Source organism: Esox lucius, chromosome 9 (genome assembly GCF_011004845.1).
Source record: "Esox lucius isolate fEsoLuc1 chromosome 9, fEsoLuc1.pri, whole genome shotgun sequence".
Taxonomy (NCBI): Eukaryota; Metazoa; Chordata; class Actinopteri; order Esociformes; family Esocidae; genus Esox; species Esox lucius.
The window spans coordinates 24,698,309-24,716,569 of NC_047577.1; the positions used below are offsets into that span (position 1 = coordinate 24,698,309).

An 18,261-nucleotide genomic window follows, 5' to 3' on the forward strand; every position below is an offset into this window, starting at 1 on the left:
AAAATGCCAGGTTCTTGTGATGTAAAAGAATGAGACAAAGATAAATCGTGTTAGAACTTTTTTCTCCTTTAATGTGACCTATAAAGTGAACAATTCAATTGAAAAACAAACTAAAATGTTTGACGGGGGAACATAAAAAACTCACAATAACCTGGTTGCTTAAGTGTGCACATCCTTAAACTTCTACTTTGTTTAAGCACCTTTTGATTTTATTATAGCACTCAGTCTTTTTGGGTAGGAGTCTATTAGCATGGCACATCTTGACATGGCAATATTTGCCCACTCTTCTTTGCAAAAGCGCTCCAAATCTGTCAGATTGCGAGGACATCATCTGTGCACAGCCCTCTTCAGATCACCCCACAGATGTTCAATTGGATTCAGTTCTGGGCTCTGGCTGGTCCATTCCAAAACGTTAATCTTCTTCGGGTGAAGCCATGCTTTTGTGGATTTGGATGTGTGCTTTGGGTTGTTGTCGTGCTGAAAGGTGAACTTCATCTTCAGCTTTCTAACGGACGCCTGAAGGTTTGGTGCCAAAATTACCTGGTATTTGGAACTGTTCATAATTCCCTCCACCCTTACTAAGGCCCCGATTCCAGCTGAACAAAAACAGCCCCAAAGCATGATGCTGCCACCACCAATGCTTCACTTTGGGTATGGTGTTCTTTGGGTGATGTGCAGTGTTGTTTTTACGCCAAACATACCTTTTGGAATTATGGCCAAAAAGTTAAACCTTGGTTTCATCAGACCGTAACATTTTCCCACATACTTTTTGGGGATTTGATGTTTGTTTTTGCAAACTTCGGCTGGGCTTGGATGTTTTTCTTTGTAAGAAAAGGCTTCCATCTTGCCACCCTACCCCATAGCCCATTCATATGAAGAATACGAGAGATTTTTGTCACATGTAGCACACAGCCAGTACTTGCCAGAAATTCCTGCAGTTCCTTTAATGTTGCTGTAGGCCTCTTGGAAGCCTCCCTGACCAGTTTTCTTGTCTTTTCATCAATTTTGAAGGGACGTCCAGTTCTTGATAATGTCTCTGTTGTGACATATTTTCTCCACTTGATGATGACTGTCTTCACTGTGTTCCATGGTATATCTAATGCTTTGGAAATTATTTGGTACCCTTCTCCTGACTGATATCTTTCAACAACCATGGCTTTTGTCCCTCGAGGATTTCAGTTTGTCTATCAATTGAATCTTTCACATTATAGGTCACATTAAAAGTTGAAAAAGTTCTGACATGATTTATATTTGTCTCGTTCTTTTACATCACAAAAACCTGGCATTTTCACAGGGGTGTGTAGACTTTTTATATCCACCGTAGGTACACCTATCAAAAAAGCATGCAGTCTAACTAAAGGTATAGTCAGTGATTCTGGTGAAAGCTTTTTATTTAAAACACCTCTCCCTTCAATGCCATAGGGCAGGGGTATTCAAATCTGACCCTCGAAGCCAGTTCCACTCAATTTCTCCATTGCAACCCTCTAATCAGGGACTTAAGACACCATGTGATCCAATTAATGATGAAGTAGAACAGAAAACCAGGCTCCGGCCCTCGTAGGGTAAGATTTGAATACCCCTGCCCTAGGGCAATATTAACACAGCCATAGGGCAATATTATCCGCATTACCACACAATATGCAAAATGTTGTGGATTAATATTTTTGAAAATGATAGCATAGACAAAAACAGAGAAATATAATGTCAAGTAAACCAACAAAAGCATTTCAATACTCACCACTATAGAGCCTTTGAAAGCATGTTTCAGTTTTTTTTTAGCAGAAGAACGTGATGTTTCGTGCGCCAAGATGTATTTGTCTTGTCAGCCAAAAACGAATTGACAAATGCATTAGTGCATTTTATAGGTTGTATTCCCGCTCTAAATATAGTTAAACTGGTAAAAAAACAAAAACAGGATGGGTTATAATTTAGGACACAAAACCGATAAAATAAAGCAGAGTCATAGGCATAATTGCAAAAGAGAGTCATTCTTTATTTCATTAATGGGGCAAAACGACACTTCTGTTGCCATAATGCATGCATCCTAACAAGGCATGTAATAATGGTGAGCATACGTTGCAAAAAGTGTGACACAATATGGAAAACAGAAATTAGGCTAAAACTCTCCGTGGCAATTAACATTTACTAACATTACAGAAGGAAAGAAAACACACACGTAAATTATTTACATTATGTAGGTACATTATGTAGGTCTCTAAAGACATCCACACAGTTTGTGAGCTAACTAATGATGTGTACTGACAACTAATGTTGTTTTATTTACATTTCCATGAAAATATAAAAGAAAATTGCTCACAAGGCAACAACAGCAAGCGTGCGGATAAAACAGACCTGTTTGGTCGCAATATACCTTGTACAACTTACGTTGTTTCTGACTGATGGCTATGCAAAGTCAATGTTCACGTCCAGTGTGCACAGTGTGTTACTTAAACTTCTTGCCGCTGAATAGCCTAAATACATTTAAATCACTAGGCTATATAGAAACATTATTAATTTTTAAACTTTAAGAACAGGCGGTATGAATATTGACATTAATTCTGAGTAATGTTAATATTGAAGTAGCCTATTTTCTACTTTCCCTATATTAGGTTGATTTCTGAAAACAAAAGCTAGCTCACACAACATAGGCCTAAATATACTTGTTGGCAACTACAGTTGAATTTTTCCTCATTAACATTACCTAACTGACATTTTACAAGTTCAAATTAACTTGACCTTAATCATGGAGAAAGCTCCGATCCAACGAAATATCCAAAGATGGCGGACCTGTGATTAATGTATTTACCCTCCAAAAACGTGATTCCAGTTTGGGGGAGAACTTTTTCATGTTTTTATATATCTGACACTTGTAGGTTTTACATACTCCAAGATTAAAATGTTTCTACAAGAGGTTCTGAAGAGGAACCTGAATACAGTGTGTAGTATATGCGAACGGCATATGTGTAAATGGAAAAATCCCCCTCTCTCCCTTATTTCAGTGTGCAGGGGTGCCAATAATCATGGCACACAAGGTTTTGTTAGAAATAATTATTTCTTGATGACCGAATTTTTCTCAGAATACATTCAATTCAGTTAGATGTTGGATTTTTCCCAAATTTTCCCAGTGTGACATTAAGATAATTCCCTAAATGGTCTATTTTTTTATTAAAAAGTTTATAACCCTTTTACTCGTCTTTACTAGGGATGCCAATAATTGTGGAGGGCAATGTAAAGAAAGAAAGATGAGCTCTCAGGCTATATGTTCTATCAAAAAAAAGGAGGAACATTTCAAACATAACTAATCGGTTTTTGTAAGCAAATCACCCCAGATGAGAATGTGTGTTCTACTCTTGATGTTCTGCATCACCCGAGCAAAAAAGAAGACTCCTTTGCCCAGTCTGTAATCTTCCTGTTTGCTTTTTGCATGGTGAGAAAGTTGTATGAAGATGGGTATGAGCGACTCCAGTACGGCTTTCTGAAGGAGAAGAAATTATGCTTTGGAGAAGATGAGGCCCAGGCCACTTTCCCTCGGGGGAAACAACTTTGCTCACTTTCAGGTTTGATATCACCCATAATTCAGTGCTAACTGTAGTCATTTGTCTAACACTGGTGGTCAGTAGGTGTCAAATTGAATAAAAAAAACAAACATGGCTAGATTGTTTTGTCAGCCTTTTAATATCATTCATCAAACTTTGTTAGGTGCTGAGAAGTTAGTGAAATCCGCTGTGAATTAGCTGACTCTGATCATGCCTCTCCCTTGCTTGGGCTACTGCTCTTAATAGTACACTCAGATGTGACTATGTCAAGGGCTGAGGGCAGAGATCTGGACACATGGACAGTTGCTCACTGGCCAATGATATTGCGCTGACATTGTCAGGTTTTGGCCAGGTGGATGCCTGCTTTATCAACAGATGTACTTGCTTTCTACCAAGCTCTATTTTGAAAGACATAGCCAGTGTTCACATGGTTTATATGGTTATATGGTTACCAGTTGTGGTTACTACTATGGGTGGCAATCATGTCCTGTATTTGACAGTATTGCATTGTACATAGGCAATGCTGTGGTCTTTTGTAGCTCAAACTTTCAACAGCAAGGTTGTGGGTTTGAATCCCATTGAGGTCACATACAAATCTATGGCCTTAGGGTGGTGATTCTGTACTTTTCATGCTGAGAGGGTGCCCCGAGGGAAGTCCTGACGGCACCCCCTCTACGTCCGGTGCCTGCGACAAGGCGCCGACTGTTCCCTGCTGCCCGGGAGGCGCAGCCAGCGCCCCCTGCTGCCCGGGAGCCTCAGCAAGCGCCCCCCTCCTACCCGCCAGCAGCGGTTGACAGCGCCTCCTACCCGCCAGCAGCGGTTGACAGCGCCTCCTACCCGCCAGCAGCGGTTGACAGCGCCTCCTACCCGCCAGCAGCGGCAGTCAGCGCCTCCTACCCGCCAGCAGCTGCAGCCAGCGCCCCCTGCTGCCTTGGGGCGGCAGCCAGCGCCTCCTACCTGCCAGCAGCGGCAGCCAGTGCCCCCTGCTGCCTTGGAGCGGCAGCCAGCGCCTCCGACCCGCCAGCAGCGGCAGCCAGCGCCTCCTACCCGCCACCGACCCTCGGTCGGTTCTCCCTGCTCCTGACCCTCCGCCGGCTACCGACCCTCTTCCGGCTACCGACCCTCCGTCGGCTCTTCCGGCTACCGAACCTCCGTCGGCTCTTCCGGTGTTTAAATGTCTCCCCTCTGCTCCCCACATTGTGGATCATTGATATTGTCATGTTTGCTGTCGTGTACGTTGCTGTTAACTGTGAGTACATTATACCCGTTGCCTACCTACGTTTTGCTGCTTTAGACAGCCCTTTTCTTTTGTTGTTTTGTTTGCTCTGTGTTTGTTTATTCAATTAAAATATCCACACCGACTATCTCTGCCTGCACCTGGTTCCTTGCTCCCGCAACACTACACCCATTCGTTTCAACTATATATATATTCACCAAATGGTTGAGTTGAAGATCAATTAAGAACAATGAGCATACATAAAAGGTATTCAAACAATAGAGAAAATCCTATCAAAAGTTAATCATGTACTTTGACACATATTTCAATGTGAAACATCTTTCTAGATGTTTGTTGCACACAGTCAATGTCCGATGTGCTTCGTGGTTTGAAATAATGCCTTTTTAAATGATCCGTTGTGTTTTTTGTTCTAAGAGTGATTCAATTGTGTGGTAAAAATACAGTAACATTGGTTAGTAAATTTTTTTTTAAAGTTAAAGCCGTCGATTGTATACCATTCAACCCTGATTCAGAATGTATTTTTTTTATAAACATTGCAAAGTTTTGTAGGAGCTATTGAATTTTCACATTTTGAATCACATTTTGAAATTGTATAATAGCAAAACTAAAAGCTATGGATTATAGTCCATCCTCCCCTACTTTAGAATACAATTTTTTTTTTGCCATGGCACATTTCTTCGAAGAGTTATTTAATTTTTTAAATAGTAAATGTAACATTTTGACAAAGTTAAAGCCGTGGATTGTAGTCCGATCCGATTCAAAATGTTTTTTTTTATAGTCATGGGCACACTTTTGGTAGGAGCTATTGATGATTGAAAACATAATTTACAAAAAAGGAAATGTGGATTGTAGTCCTTTCTCTTCTGATTTAGAATCTGTAATTGTTATAGTCATGGAACACGTCACCTAATAATGACAAGAGAAATCGAATATCCACTGAATGTTCATTACAAAACTAGCTTTACCTCACTGGTGCAATCAATTTCGGGAACTCGATTTACGTTTTATGTTTTCCTTGCATATTTAGCATTTGTGCCATTCATCTTTGTAATGCTTTGAAACACAGGTGACATTTTTGGATTCAAATAATCAACTAGGTATACAACTACCTGAAAAGTTATTGTAGCACATCTTAGTGCATTGTTATTTAGTGTGTAGTTTCAATGTTAAAAATGCATGTGCTTTGAATTTATGGCGACTTAGTGAATATGGTCTTTAACACTGCACACAGCATTGAAAATTGATGAACAATTATACAGGTAGAGCAGCAGAAATGGCAATTGGGAAGAAATTTAGATTTAGCATTCAACAGTTCTTATATATAGCTCAATGACTCAAAATTACTTTTTTAGCAATCATATTTTCATGGGACAGGGGCCATCCAGAAATAAGAGTAGTTGTATACGTTTTACTTCTCTCTTTTCCCCTTGTCACAGGGACAAATTAAGTAAAAATTGTCTCATCTTACCCCTAAATCATTTATTATAATTTACCGGTTTCTCAAGAGTTTCTGTAAAGGGAAAATGGAGTGAGTTTAGGGAGTATGGGTAATTCTTGGCATCCCGGTTTCCCCCGCTAAACCCTAATGGTAACCCTAATGGGTAAAAAAAAAATCATTAGTGTTTGTACAAAACGTATTTTCCTTACAGTGGCTGAATTGTGGTATCATTACAGGTATCCACCGGTACATACAGTCGACAGGTCCATGAAGTTCCATCAGGGAAATTGTTAGTTGAGCAATCTGTAACTGAAAGGATCACTTGGGCCACCTGGACAAGGTAAGATGCTTCAAGAACTAAAATGTGTTGGTGCGTGTAAGGCCTTTCAGTCTAATGATCTAATTTATTTCATTAAATATATTTCATTTTTATATTAGATTTAATCTAAAAAATAATTTGATTTATTCCATAATTTTCTTGTCAAAGAATATACAATTTGGATTCAATGTTGTGATTTTTGTTTAATTGTCAGAATTGTTTTTATTGCATTATTAGTCACATTGTTTTTTGACAGATGACAATAAAAACCTGTCATGTCTTAAGAGCACAATACTTGCACCATGGAAGAAAGTGATTGACCATCAGAATGCACACCTGACGAATCCCCATTTTCTATTTATTTGAAAGAAAAAGAAATGTAATCTTATTTTCTATGTCAAGAAGTAGATTAGATCATCAGAGTGATAAGTGTTACATGCACCCATGTCAGTCACAACTGTGACGTGTTCCTGTTAATGTTCTAAAACAGCTATCACATAATATTCCAGTACATTTCCCTAAAGGGTCTGCTTCAATTTGTTTGAAAAATTGCTTTCCTACAACAAGCTGAAGTTGAACAAGCGGAGTTGTCCCAAGCTTTTCAAAACAGAGAAACTACTCTAGATATCAACTGTTCAGCAACATTCCTCTAAGATTTTGTTTATTCAGCTTGCAAACACTGGCCCTCATTCAAGAAAACTTCTCAGAAAATATCTCAGATTCAAACATTGGGAGAGAATTGCAATCATCTTGAAGTGTGATTCACGAAACTGTCGCACCTGGTTGAAATGAGCATAGATGTCATTGCAGATTGATTAATCGAATAAAGCCTTGGACGCGAGAATGCACTGGCCCTTTCCTTATTTACATATGACACACCCGTAATTTATGTGGGTATGGCGATCAGCAACCTATGAATTGACAGATATCAAGATAATTTATAGCCTGAAATGGCTGATTAACCATTCGTCATTTTACGTGATAAAATCTGCACAGATACGGAACACTTTCGCGTCTCAGCCCAGAGCCGAAGTCCTTTAAAAAAGAAAGCTCTGCCATCATTAGGGTAACTGCATGACCCAGAACCACTGGTTTATTTATCCTCTCACTACTCAATCACTAGTCAATTTGAGACATGTTACTTGTCATTTTCCTCCAGATTAGAAACTGCAACACCTGGAGGTCGTATTCAAGGCACAGTCATGTCTCCATGTCACAATCTCATGAGATGTAAGGCCTGTTCCTCTGTTTACTGAGGATCTCATGTTCATCAGAGCTAGTTTCCTGTTTCCTCAAATGCTTTAGCCAGCGCCCCCTTCAGGGTTCTATTGGCACATTCGACAATTCCTGTGCTTGGAGGGTGGTTAATACAAAAACATTTCTGTTTAATGCCTAAACTTTTACATCTCTAATGAGTTCTTCTGTGAAATGTGTACTATTGCCTGATGACAGTGTGTTACAAACACCAAATAGTGGAAAGATTTTGCCAGCCAGATATTTCGCTACGGATTTGGCATTACAGTGGGTGGTGGGAAACGCCTCCACCCATCGTGAGAATCTATCAATCACAACGAGGCAGTATTGTTTCATCGCACATCGTTCAATCATATCAGTGTTGTCGATAACCAAATGCATGTATGGACCCATTGGAGGTGGCATTGCTCCGGGAATCGTATGGATTCCTTTCTTTATGTTGTGTTCCTGACACGATCGACATCAGTTAATGAAATTTTGGCAATGTTCTGCACAATTTGGGATAAACCATTCTGCTGACAAACGTCTGACCATCACCCCCCTTGGAGAGTGGCACACTCTGTGGGCCGCTCTACACAATGAGGTGATTAAGCCTGTGGGAGCTACCACTTTCTCTGAGTTCAACTGACGCCAAAGGCCAGAGTCAGGGTTTTGTGCACAACCTCTAGAGGCCCAGAAGAGGTGCTCAATAGCACTCCTTTTGGAGTGTCAACACATTGGCCAATGAGCAGTCGCTCATGTCAAGTAGGGATAACTGATGAAAGTCACCAGATGGTTGTAACCCTGCAGCTTGATCTGAAGCATGATTCCCTCAAGACACATTACCTTTCCCCCGTGTGCACAGCGCCCTTGATTATGGCCGGGGCAGAAGGCAATTTCATTGCATCCAACATTTTTAACAATTCACAGTTTTTAACAGGGGATCCTGCTGCAGTCAGGTAACCCCTAGAAGCCCACATCCCTGCCCAACCTCATACAACCCCTACAGCATAAGCAGAATCACTTTACACCTTCAGACATTTTCCTGCACCGATTTGACAAGCGTGGGTCAGTGCCAGTAGTTCGGCTACTTGTGCTGAAAGATTGGATGGTAGTTTTTTGGGTTTTTTCACCAATGTTTCAAATTGCCCTTGTGCCATCATTTCAATGACCACATAGGCTGACACGCAGTCACCATCTGGACCAGTTGTGGTGGTGAACAAGGTTTATCATGGAGGCCAGTTTCATAATATTAACTTACATTCAATCTGTTTGCTGTAGGGCTTTTTTCACCCTGGCTCTTCCTATCATTTCTATTGAGCGCTGTGGCACCGACTCTACTTCAGAACACGTTCCAAACATTCTAATTCTTCGTCACAATGCCGTACTCACCCATAGGGTCAATGAGATTCCAAAGCACAGTAGGTTTGCCTCACAACATTTCCTTGAACGGGCTACTAAATATCTTATTCGCCTGTGCTTTATGCCACATACTCATCAAAAGCAAAACCTTTCCCACTCATGGTAAAAAAAAAGAAAAAGTGTAAAACCTTATTAAATCCTATTTCAGTATTATTTGTCTAATATTGTCAATTTAAAGCCTTCACCATAACATTTTAGTAATATTATTTTTTTTTTTGCCTTTTGCCTAATGGATGACAGGTAATTTACGTTGTCATGTTTGTTTGTAGGTTTGAAATCGAGCATATGATGCGCACATTCTTGTACTTACAAAACTGAATGGTCAGTCATTGCTTAGCTGCTGGCTCTCATTTTTAGATCTGAAGCAGTTGCTGCCGTAGATCAGTGTTTTTTAACCCTACTCATGGAGGCACACCGCCCTGTATGTTTTAGATCTCACTCTGCCCTCCCATACCTGATGTAGCTCATCAATGACTTGATAATGAGCTGATCATTTGAATCAGGTGTGAACTGCCACCTTAACGTGGTGGAGGGGTTTGAGTACCCGAGTGACCCTAGGAGCTATGTTGTCTGGGGCTATATGCCCCTGGTAGGGTCTCCCAAGGCAAACAGGTCCTAGGCGACGGGTCAGACTAAGAGCGGTTCAAAACACCCCTTAATGATGAAAAATTATTTGAGTTCCGTGACGTCGCCCGGTATGGCGCAGCCGGGGCCCCACCCTGGAGCCAGGCCCGGGGTTGGGGCTCGCACGCGAGCGCCTGGTGGCCGGGCCTTTCCCCATGGGGCCCGGCCGGGCATAGCCCGAAGGAGCGACGTGGGGCCGCCTTCCCGTGGGCTCACCACCCACAGGAGGGACCATAAGGGGTCGGTGCGTAGAGGATCGGGCGGCAGTCGAAGGCAGGGGCCTAGGCAACCCGATCCCTGGACACGGAAACTAGCTCTAGGGACGTGGAACGTCACCTCGCTGGCGGGGAAGGAGCCTGAGATAGTGCGTGAGGTCGAGAGGTTCCGACTGGAGGTAGTCGGAATCACCTCTACGCACGGCTTGGGCTCTGGAACCACACTCCTTGAGAGAGGATGGACTCTTCACCACTCTGGAGTTGCCCATGGTGAGAGGCGGCGGGCTGGTGTGGGTTTGCTTATAGCTCCCCAGCTCTGCCGCCATGTGTTGGAGTTTACCCCGGTGAACGAGAGGGTCGTTTCCCTGTGCCTTCGGGTCGGGGATAGGGCTCTCACTGTTGTTTGTGCCTATGGGCCGAACGGCAGTGCAGAGTACCCGACCTTCTTGGAGTCTCTGGGAGGGGTGCTGGAAAGTGCTCCAACTGGGGACTCTATCGTTCTACTGGGGGACTTCAACGCCCACGTGGGCAACGACAGTGACACCTGGAGGGGTGTGATTGGGAGGAACGGCCCCCCTGATCTGAACCCGAGTGGTGTTCAGTTATTGGACTTCTGTGCTAGTCACAGTTTGTCCATAACGAACACCATGTTCAAGCATAAGGGTGTCCATCAGTGCACATGGCACCAGGACACCCTAGGCCGCAGGTCGATGATCGACTTTGTTGTCGTTTCTTCTGACCTGCGGCCGTATGTCTTGGACACTCGGGTGAAGAGAGGGGCGGAGCTGTCAACTGATCACCACCTGGTGGTGAGTTGGATCCGATGGCGGGGGAGGAAGCTGGACAGACTCGGCAGGCCCAAGCGTACTGTAAGGGTCTGCTGGGAACGTCTGGCCGAGTCTCCTGTCAGAGAGATCTTTAACTCCCACCTCCGACAGAGCTTCGACTGGATCCCGAGGGAGGCTGGAGATATTGAGTCCGAGTGGACCATGTTCTCCACCGCCATTGTCGAAGCGGCCGTTCGGAGCTGTGGACGTAAGGTCTCCGGTGCCTGTCGAGGCGGCAATCCCCGAACCCGGTGGTGGACACCGGAAGTAAGGGATGCCGTCAAGCTGAAGAAGGAGTCCTATCAGGCCTGGTTGGCTTGTGGGACTCCTGAGGCAGCTGACGGGTACCGACTGGCCAAGCGGACTGCAGCCCGGGTGGTTGTGGAGGCAAAAACTCGGGCCTGGGAGGAGTTCGGTGAGGCCATGGAGAAGGACTATCGGCTGGCCTCGAAGAGATTCTGGCAAACCGTCCGGCGCCTCAGGAGAGGGAAACAGTGCCCTACCAACGCTGTTTACAGTAGAGGTGGGCAGCTGTTGACCTCAACTGGGGATGTCGTCGGGCGGTGGAAGGAGTACTTCGAGGATCTCCTCAATCCCGCCCTCACATCTTCCATTGAGGAAGCAGAGGATGAGGGCTCAGAGGTGGACTCGTCCATCACCCGGGCTGAAGTCACTGAGGTGGTCAAGAAACTCCTCGGTGGCAAGGCACCGGGGGTGGATGAGATCCGCCCTGAGTACCTCAAGTCTCTGGATGTTGTGGGGCTGTCTTGGTTGACACGCCTGTGCAACATCGCGTGGCGGTCGGGGACAGTGCCTTTGGGATGGCAGACTGGGGTGGTGGTCCCTCTTTTTAAGAAGGGGGACCGGAGGGTGTGTTCCAACTACAGGGGGATCACACTTCTCAGCCTCCCCGGGAAAGTCTATGCCAGGGTTCTGGAGAGGAGAATACGGCCGATAGTAGAACCTCGGATTCAGGAGGAACAGTCTGGTTTTCGTCCGGGCCGTGGAACACTGGACCAGCTCTATACCCTCTACGGGGTGTTGGAGGGTTCATGGGAGTTTGCCCAACCAATCCACATGTGTTTTGTGGATTTGGAGAAGGCATTCGACTGTGTCCCTCGCGGCATCCTGTGGAGAGTGCTTCGGGAATATGGGGTCCTGGGTCCTTTGCTAAGGGCTGTCAGGTCCCTGTACGACCGAAGCAGGAGCTTGGTCCGCATTGCCGGCAGTAAGTCAGACTTGTTCCCAGTGCATGTTGGACTCCGGCAGGGCTGCCCTTTGTCACCGGTTCTGTTCATAATTTTTATGGACAGAATTTCTAGGCGCAGCCAGGGGCCGGAGGGTGTCAGGTTCGGGGACCACACGATTTCGTCTCTGCTCTTTGCGGATGATGTTGTCGTGTTGGCTTCTTCAAACCAGGACCTTCAGCATGCGCTGGGACGGTTTGCAGCCGAGTGTGAAGCGGTGGGGATGAGAATCAGTACCTCCAAATCCGAGGCCATGGTCCTCAGTCGGAAAAGGGTGGCCTGCTCACTTCAGGTTGGTGGAGAGTGCCTGCCTCAAGTGGAGGAGTTTAAGTATCTAGGGGTCTTGTTCACGAGTGAGGGAAGGATGGAACGGGAGATTGACAGACGGATCGGTGCAGCTTCTGCAGTAATGCGGTCGATGTATCGGTCTGTCGTGGTGAAGAAAGAGCTGAGCCGCAAGGCGAAGCTCTCGATTTACCGGTCAATCTACGTTCCTACTCTCACCTATGGTCATGAGCTTTGGGTCATGACCGAAAGGACAAGATCCCGGATACAGGCGGCCGAAATGAGCTTTCTCCGCAGGGTGGCTGGGCGTTCCCTTAGAGATAGGGTGAGAAGCTCGGTCACCCGGGAGGAGCTCAGAGTTGAGCCGCTGCTCCTCCACATCGAGAGGGGTCAGCTGAGGTGGCTTGGGTATCTGTTTCGGATGCCTCCGGAACGCCTTCCTGGGAAGGCGTTCCGGTCCCGTCCCACCGGGAGGAGATCCCGGGGAAGACCTAGGACACGCTGGAGGGACTATGTCTCCCGGCTGGCCTGGGAACGCCTCGGTGTCCCCCTGGAAGAGCTGGAGGAAGTGTCTGGGGAGAGGGAAGTCTGGGCATCCCTGCTTAGACTGCTGCCCCTGCGACCCGGCCCCGGATAAAGCGGAATATGATGATGATGATTTACTGTTTCTTTTTATTCCGTTTTTACAATAACACAACATTTCCACTTGCTTTCACAGTGTACTAGGAGATGAGGTGCTGGGGGTGTGGCCACGAAATGCTGAAAAGGCTGATGTCATTTGTGCATGCGTTTCTCATGCTGGCCTCAATGTGGTTACCGGGGATGACTTTGGCCTGATCAAGCTTTTCGACTTTCCTTGCACCGAAAAATTTGTAAGCATTTCTTCATTATTACCATTATGATTTTTACCTATTTTATTTTAAACTAATTATTTCTGTTTCAATTTGTGTTTGTATATAAGCTCTGTCAGATTGAATGGGAAGATTCATCTGCACTGTCATCTTCAGGTCTCCCTACAGATGGTTCCATGAACCCAAAGCCACAGTCAACACAACTCTGGAGTAGCTTCAGGACATGTCTGTGAATGTCAGTTAGTGGCCCAGCCAAAGCTCATTCTTGAACCTCATTGTGTTTAGCAAAACAAAATGTTGAGAAAGTGAAGGAGTCTGAATTAGTGGTATGCCGATCTCGTCATGCTCGTATTCATAATCATGTAACCGTCAAAAGTTTGGACACACCTGCTCATTAAAGTTTTTTTTCTTTCTATTTTCCACATGGTGGAATAATACAAAGACATCAAAACTATTAAATAACATATGGAATCGTGTACAGTTTTAACCAAAATGTTTAACCAAAATTTCCTATGCCAGTCCTTATGAGAGCCAGTTTCATCATAGGGCTTGATGGTTTTGGTGACTGCCTTTTTTTAGTGACTGCACTGAACCTTTCTGTATTGACTGACCTTCTTGCCTTAAAATTATAATGGACTGTCATTTCTCTTTGCTTATTTGAGCTGTTCTTGTAATAATATGGACTACTGCAGTACAGACACAATGATGGTCTTCTGTGTACCTACCCTAACTTGATACAACACAGCTGATTGTCTCAAACATATTAAGAAGGAAAGACATTTCACAAACTAAATTAACCATAAATATGGCACACCAATTAATTGAAATACATTCCAGGTCACTACATCATGAAGCTGGTTGTGAGAATGCAAAGAGTGTGACAAAGTAACTCCAGCCATCTAATTAAGACCTTAAAAGGACTGTCCCGGAGAGTCCTACCCATTTCCCCAGCCTGTCTAGAAGTGTTCTATGATCTACAGTGTCAAATGCTGCTCTGCAATCTAACAGAACCACAACTGTTATTTTATCCAAATCAGTATTTAGCCGTATATCATTTAAAACTTATATCAAAGCTGTTTCAGTACTGTGGTGAGGTCGCAAGCCTGACTGAAATTTGTCTAAGAGACCGCTTGAGTTAAAAAAAATCGCTGAGTTGATTGAAGATAACCTTCTCAATGATCATGGCCTAAAAGGGGAGATTAGATGTTCAGACAAATCTAAGTTTGAGGTCTTCAGAGTACAAAGAGCATTCGTGAGACGCAGACCAAATGAAAAGATGCTGGAGGAGTGCCTGACCCCATTTGTAAAAAATGGTTTCCGAATTACTCCACCAACAGCCCACGCCACATAGCGTTGGTACCCAAATTGTACCCAGGCGCTAATCACCCCTCATTGAATGCATGAAGTCAATGGATGAATGTGCCATACTCCCAGCTGAATGATCAGACCTTGTTTGAATTTGAATGAACTTACAATAGAAATACAAGATTTCCATGACCATTCAAAAACTTAATTTGGCTGTTATTGAAACATAATAAAAATGATATAGGCTACCTATAAAATATTAACATTTTTCAATAGGAGATTTATTTTATTGTGTAGGCTAATTCATCAATCAAACATATCTTATATGCCAGTAATCTAGGAGACTATATCTATCCATTGGTGTTTTCATCATGATAGCCCCACTACAACCTCCGGGAGAGACCTGCAAAGACTCGCCGTTCACAGCTAATTCATCTTTTTTTTGTAGTTTTTTTTCATATGATGAGACCTTCAATACAAACACATTCTTGTATTTTTCAAATTCATTAACCATTTAAAACAAATTCTGTAATTCCAAATTTTTTAGACGTACATAGTTTGATGATGCTGATGCTCTGGCTGGATGGTGATGCTGCGTAGGAGAATGTCCATGCTAATAGGGTCGATTCTTATGCTAATTACACCAAACGGCGTTTGGCTCTGGCGGATTCTGGGGGTCAAAAAGGCCTGGCGGTTCTAGTGTTAAGCCAATCCAGCTTGTGGGACATGCTTGTGGAAGCATAGGGTGAAATCTCTTTAGATTATCTCAACAAATGAGAATGCAAAAGTTCTACAAGGCTGTAATTGCTGCAAATGGTGGATTCTATGACAAAAGCAAAATTTGAAGGACACAAATATAATTTAATTTAAAAATCTGACCTTGTCAATGACTATATTACAGTTGTGCTTGTTGCATACCCTTTGGAGAATTGGTAATATATGTACCATTTGTAAAGAAAACATGAGTCTTATTTCTTATAACTGTAGGTCATAATAGAATGGCACAATCATAAAACAAAACATGGCAGCAAAGATTAAAATGAACTGACCCCTGTTCAAAAGTCTGCATACCCTTAGTTCTTAATACTGTGTATTACCCCCTTTAGCATCAGTGACAGCGTGCAGTCTTTTTTAATATCTGCTGCAATAATTCCTATATTTAAGAAACCTCTGTTCTATTTCTAACCTGCCTTTTCTATCTGAAATCATTGAAAAAACATTTGCATCTCAGGTTCATGCACACTTGTCTGACAATAACCTCAATTCCTTGTTTGACAGTAACAATTCCAATCTGGTTTCTGCCCAAGCCATAGCATTAAAAAAATCACTGATGATATTCTCAAGGCAGGTGACTCTGGACAATTAACCATTCTCATCCTCCTTGATCTGAGTGCGGCCTTTGATACCATCTGTCATAACATCCTCCTTGACAGACTAGTCTCTATTGGTATAACCGATACACCCTTGGACTGTTTTTCATCCTATCTCTCTGGCCGCACTCAGTTCATCCAACTCAGAACTTTCAAATCCCAACCATCTCCTGTCACTAACGGTGTTCCCCAGGGCTCTGTCCTGGGGCCCCTTTTGTTTATCATCTTCTTCCTCTTGGCCTTCCATAAATTTAATATCCATTTCCACTGCTATGCGGAAGACACCCAGCTATACCAAACATACCTCCAACCTCCCACCCACCTCCCTCTATTGTCTAAAGGAAATCAAATCCTGGTTTTCCTACAACCCCCTCAAACTTAACAATGACAAAAACATTGGCATCAAATCCACTCTGGCAAAACATGATAGTTTCTCTCTTATCATTGATAAACCCTCAGTCTGAGTGTCATCCTCGACAGCACACTTTCATTTCAAGCTCACATTAATAAAGTCACTCGGTCTGCATACTTCCATTTACGTAACATCAATCGTCTCCGTCCGTCTCTCACACCCAGTAGTACAGCCATTCTCGTTCTCACCCTAGTTACATCCCTTATTGATTACTGTAATTGTCTTCTCTTTGCTCTTCCTCTCAAACCTATACATAAACTTCAACTGGTTCAGAACTCTGCCGCTCGTATCATCACCAGAACATCTTCTATTAATCAAATCACTCCTGTTCTTCAGCAGCTGCATTGGATCCCAGTAAAATACTGCATTGATTTTAAGATTCTGCTCCTCACCTTCAAGACCATTCACAACCTCGCTCTTCTGTACCTCTTTCATATCAACATACCCATCCGTACTCTCAGGTCTTCTTCTATTCACCTCACTGCACCTCCTGCCCGTTTGACCACTATGGGGTTTTGAGCCTTCAGCCGCTTTGCCCCTCACCTCTGGAATTCTCTTCCACCAGACATCCGTAACATCAACTCGCTTTCCATTTTCAAAACCCACCTGAAAACACATCTTTTCACATATCTAATATGATCACTATTCATCTGATTTTAGCAATGTTTTGTCTGTTTTTATTATCATAGTTTAGAAAGGCGCGTAGAAATAATATGTAATATTATTAACAAGGCCAAACATTCAAGGGTATGTAAACTTTTGATCAGAGCCATTTGGGTGATTTCTGTTATCATTATGATTTACAATGGGGCCAAACAACTATGTAATAATAAATGGCATCATATGATCCCTGTCCTTAAATAAGAGACAATTCTTATGCATCAGTCATATTTTCAAAATCAATGCCAAAATGTCACTATTTCTGCCAGGGTATATAAACTTATGAGCACAACTGTACCTATCCATTTTGCTATATTTCCTATTCAAACTTATTTCAAGTATGTTTTCATGGAAAACAATGTCAGTGACCCCAAACTTTTTGACGGTAATGGATGTTTGCCTTTGGAGGCTGATGTTGGTGTCTGTCAAAATCAGGACCAAATATGTATGAAAATAAAATAAGCCATTAGGAGTCTGAAAGAAATATAGTAGAAACATAGCCTAAACCTTAGGCTTATCAGCAGTCATTTGGAAAATCTTGAATTTATTTAAAAAAGCCTTGGTGAGCTCTGCAGACACAAATGAGCAGGAAGACCACAGACAATTTAGGAACAAAAACTGTATGAATAGCAAAATTGAAAATCATTAGAATTTTTTTTTTTTAAATGCAAACCCTCTTGATCAATAAAGCAAGCAGTGTTATGATGTAAAATATTTAGAGGCTGAACTATGTTTCATTGGAGCATTAGTGCATTAAGTTTAATCCACAGTTGTCAATATGACAATGAAACACACATGCAGTACTAAATGTTATTTGTCAATACTCCCATTCAACAGGGTGTTATTCCCATAATAATGGGAGCTGAGATGTATAGTTATACTCCCTTTTTAATGGTCAAATAACCTGCATTGATCATGTTTTCCTTTGGCCTGTGTTTGATTTGTGATCTTAAACTTGGTGAGCAGTCTTTAGTGAAACATGAAACAATGTAAAATAATACATTTATGTTGCCATTTTCATTCTAGCAGCTGCTTTTAGTGGGGATTGTTTCAGAACTAATAATTCATTAATAATCATAATAATTTTTCTAAATGGCACAAACTACGGTATATGCCTAGCAATTTGCAAACCAACCCTAAAAGTAAACACAACGGTGCACATTATTATTCCAAAACTGCAGCTCATGGTTGGAGAATATTCTCAACTGTAGTCAAACATTCCATTTTGTGTAGTGTATAGAGGAATCAGGCGATAAACGCAACCTGTAGCAATCCATGAA

At 42.9% G+C, this 18,261-nt stretch overlaps 1 protein-coding gene across 8 annotated transcripts in view; it reads left to right on the plus strand.

The window, feature by feature from the left end:
* The window catches only part of LOC105030787 (echinoderm microtubule-associated protein-like 6), a 200,103-nt gene that overhangs the window by 159,408 nt on the left and 22,434 nt on the right, over nt 1-18,261 (plus strand). For 4 of the 8 annotated variants that reach the window (XM_034294192.1, XM_034294193.1, XM_034294191.1 and 1 more), the window contains 2 exons: nt 6,448-6,551; nt 13,102-13,255. In XM_034294192.1, coding sequence (XP_034150083.1) covers nt 6,448-6,551; nt 13,102-13,255 — 258 coding nt within the window. Of the gene's footprint in view, nt 1-6,447; nt 6,552-13,101; nt 13,256-13,390; nt 13,954-18,261 lie in introns of those variants that run through there. The other 4 variants (XR_004576137.1, XR_004576136.1, XR_004576135.1 and 1 more) reach the window with 3 other exon arrangements.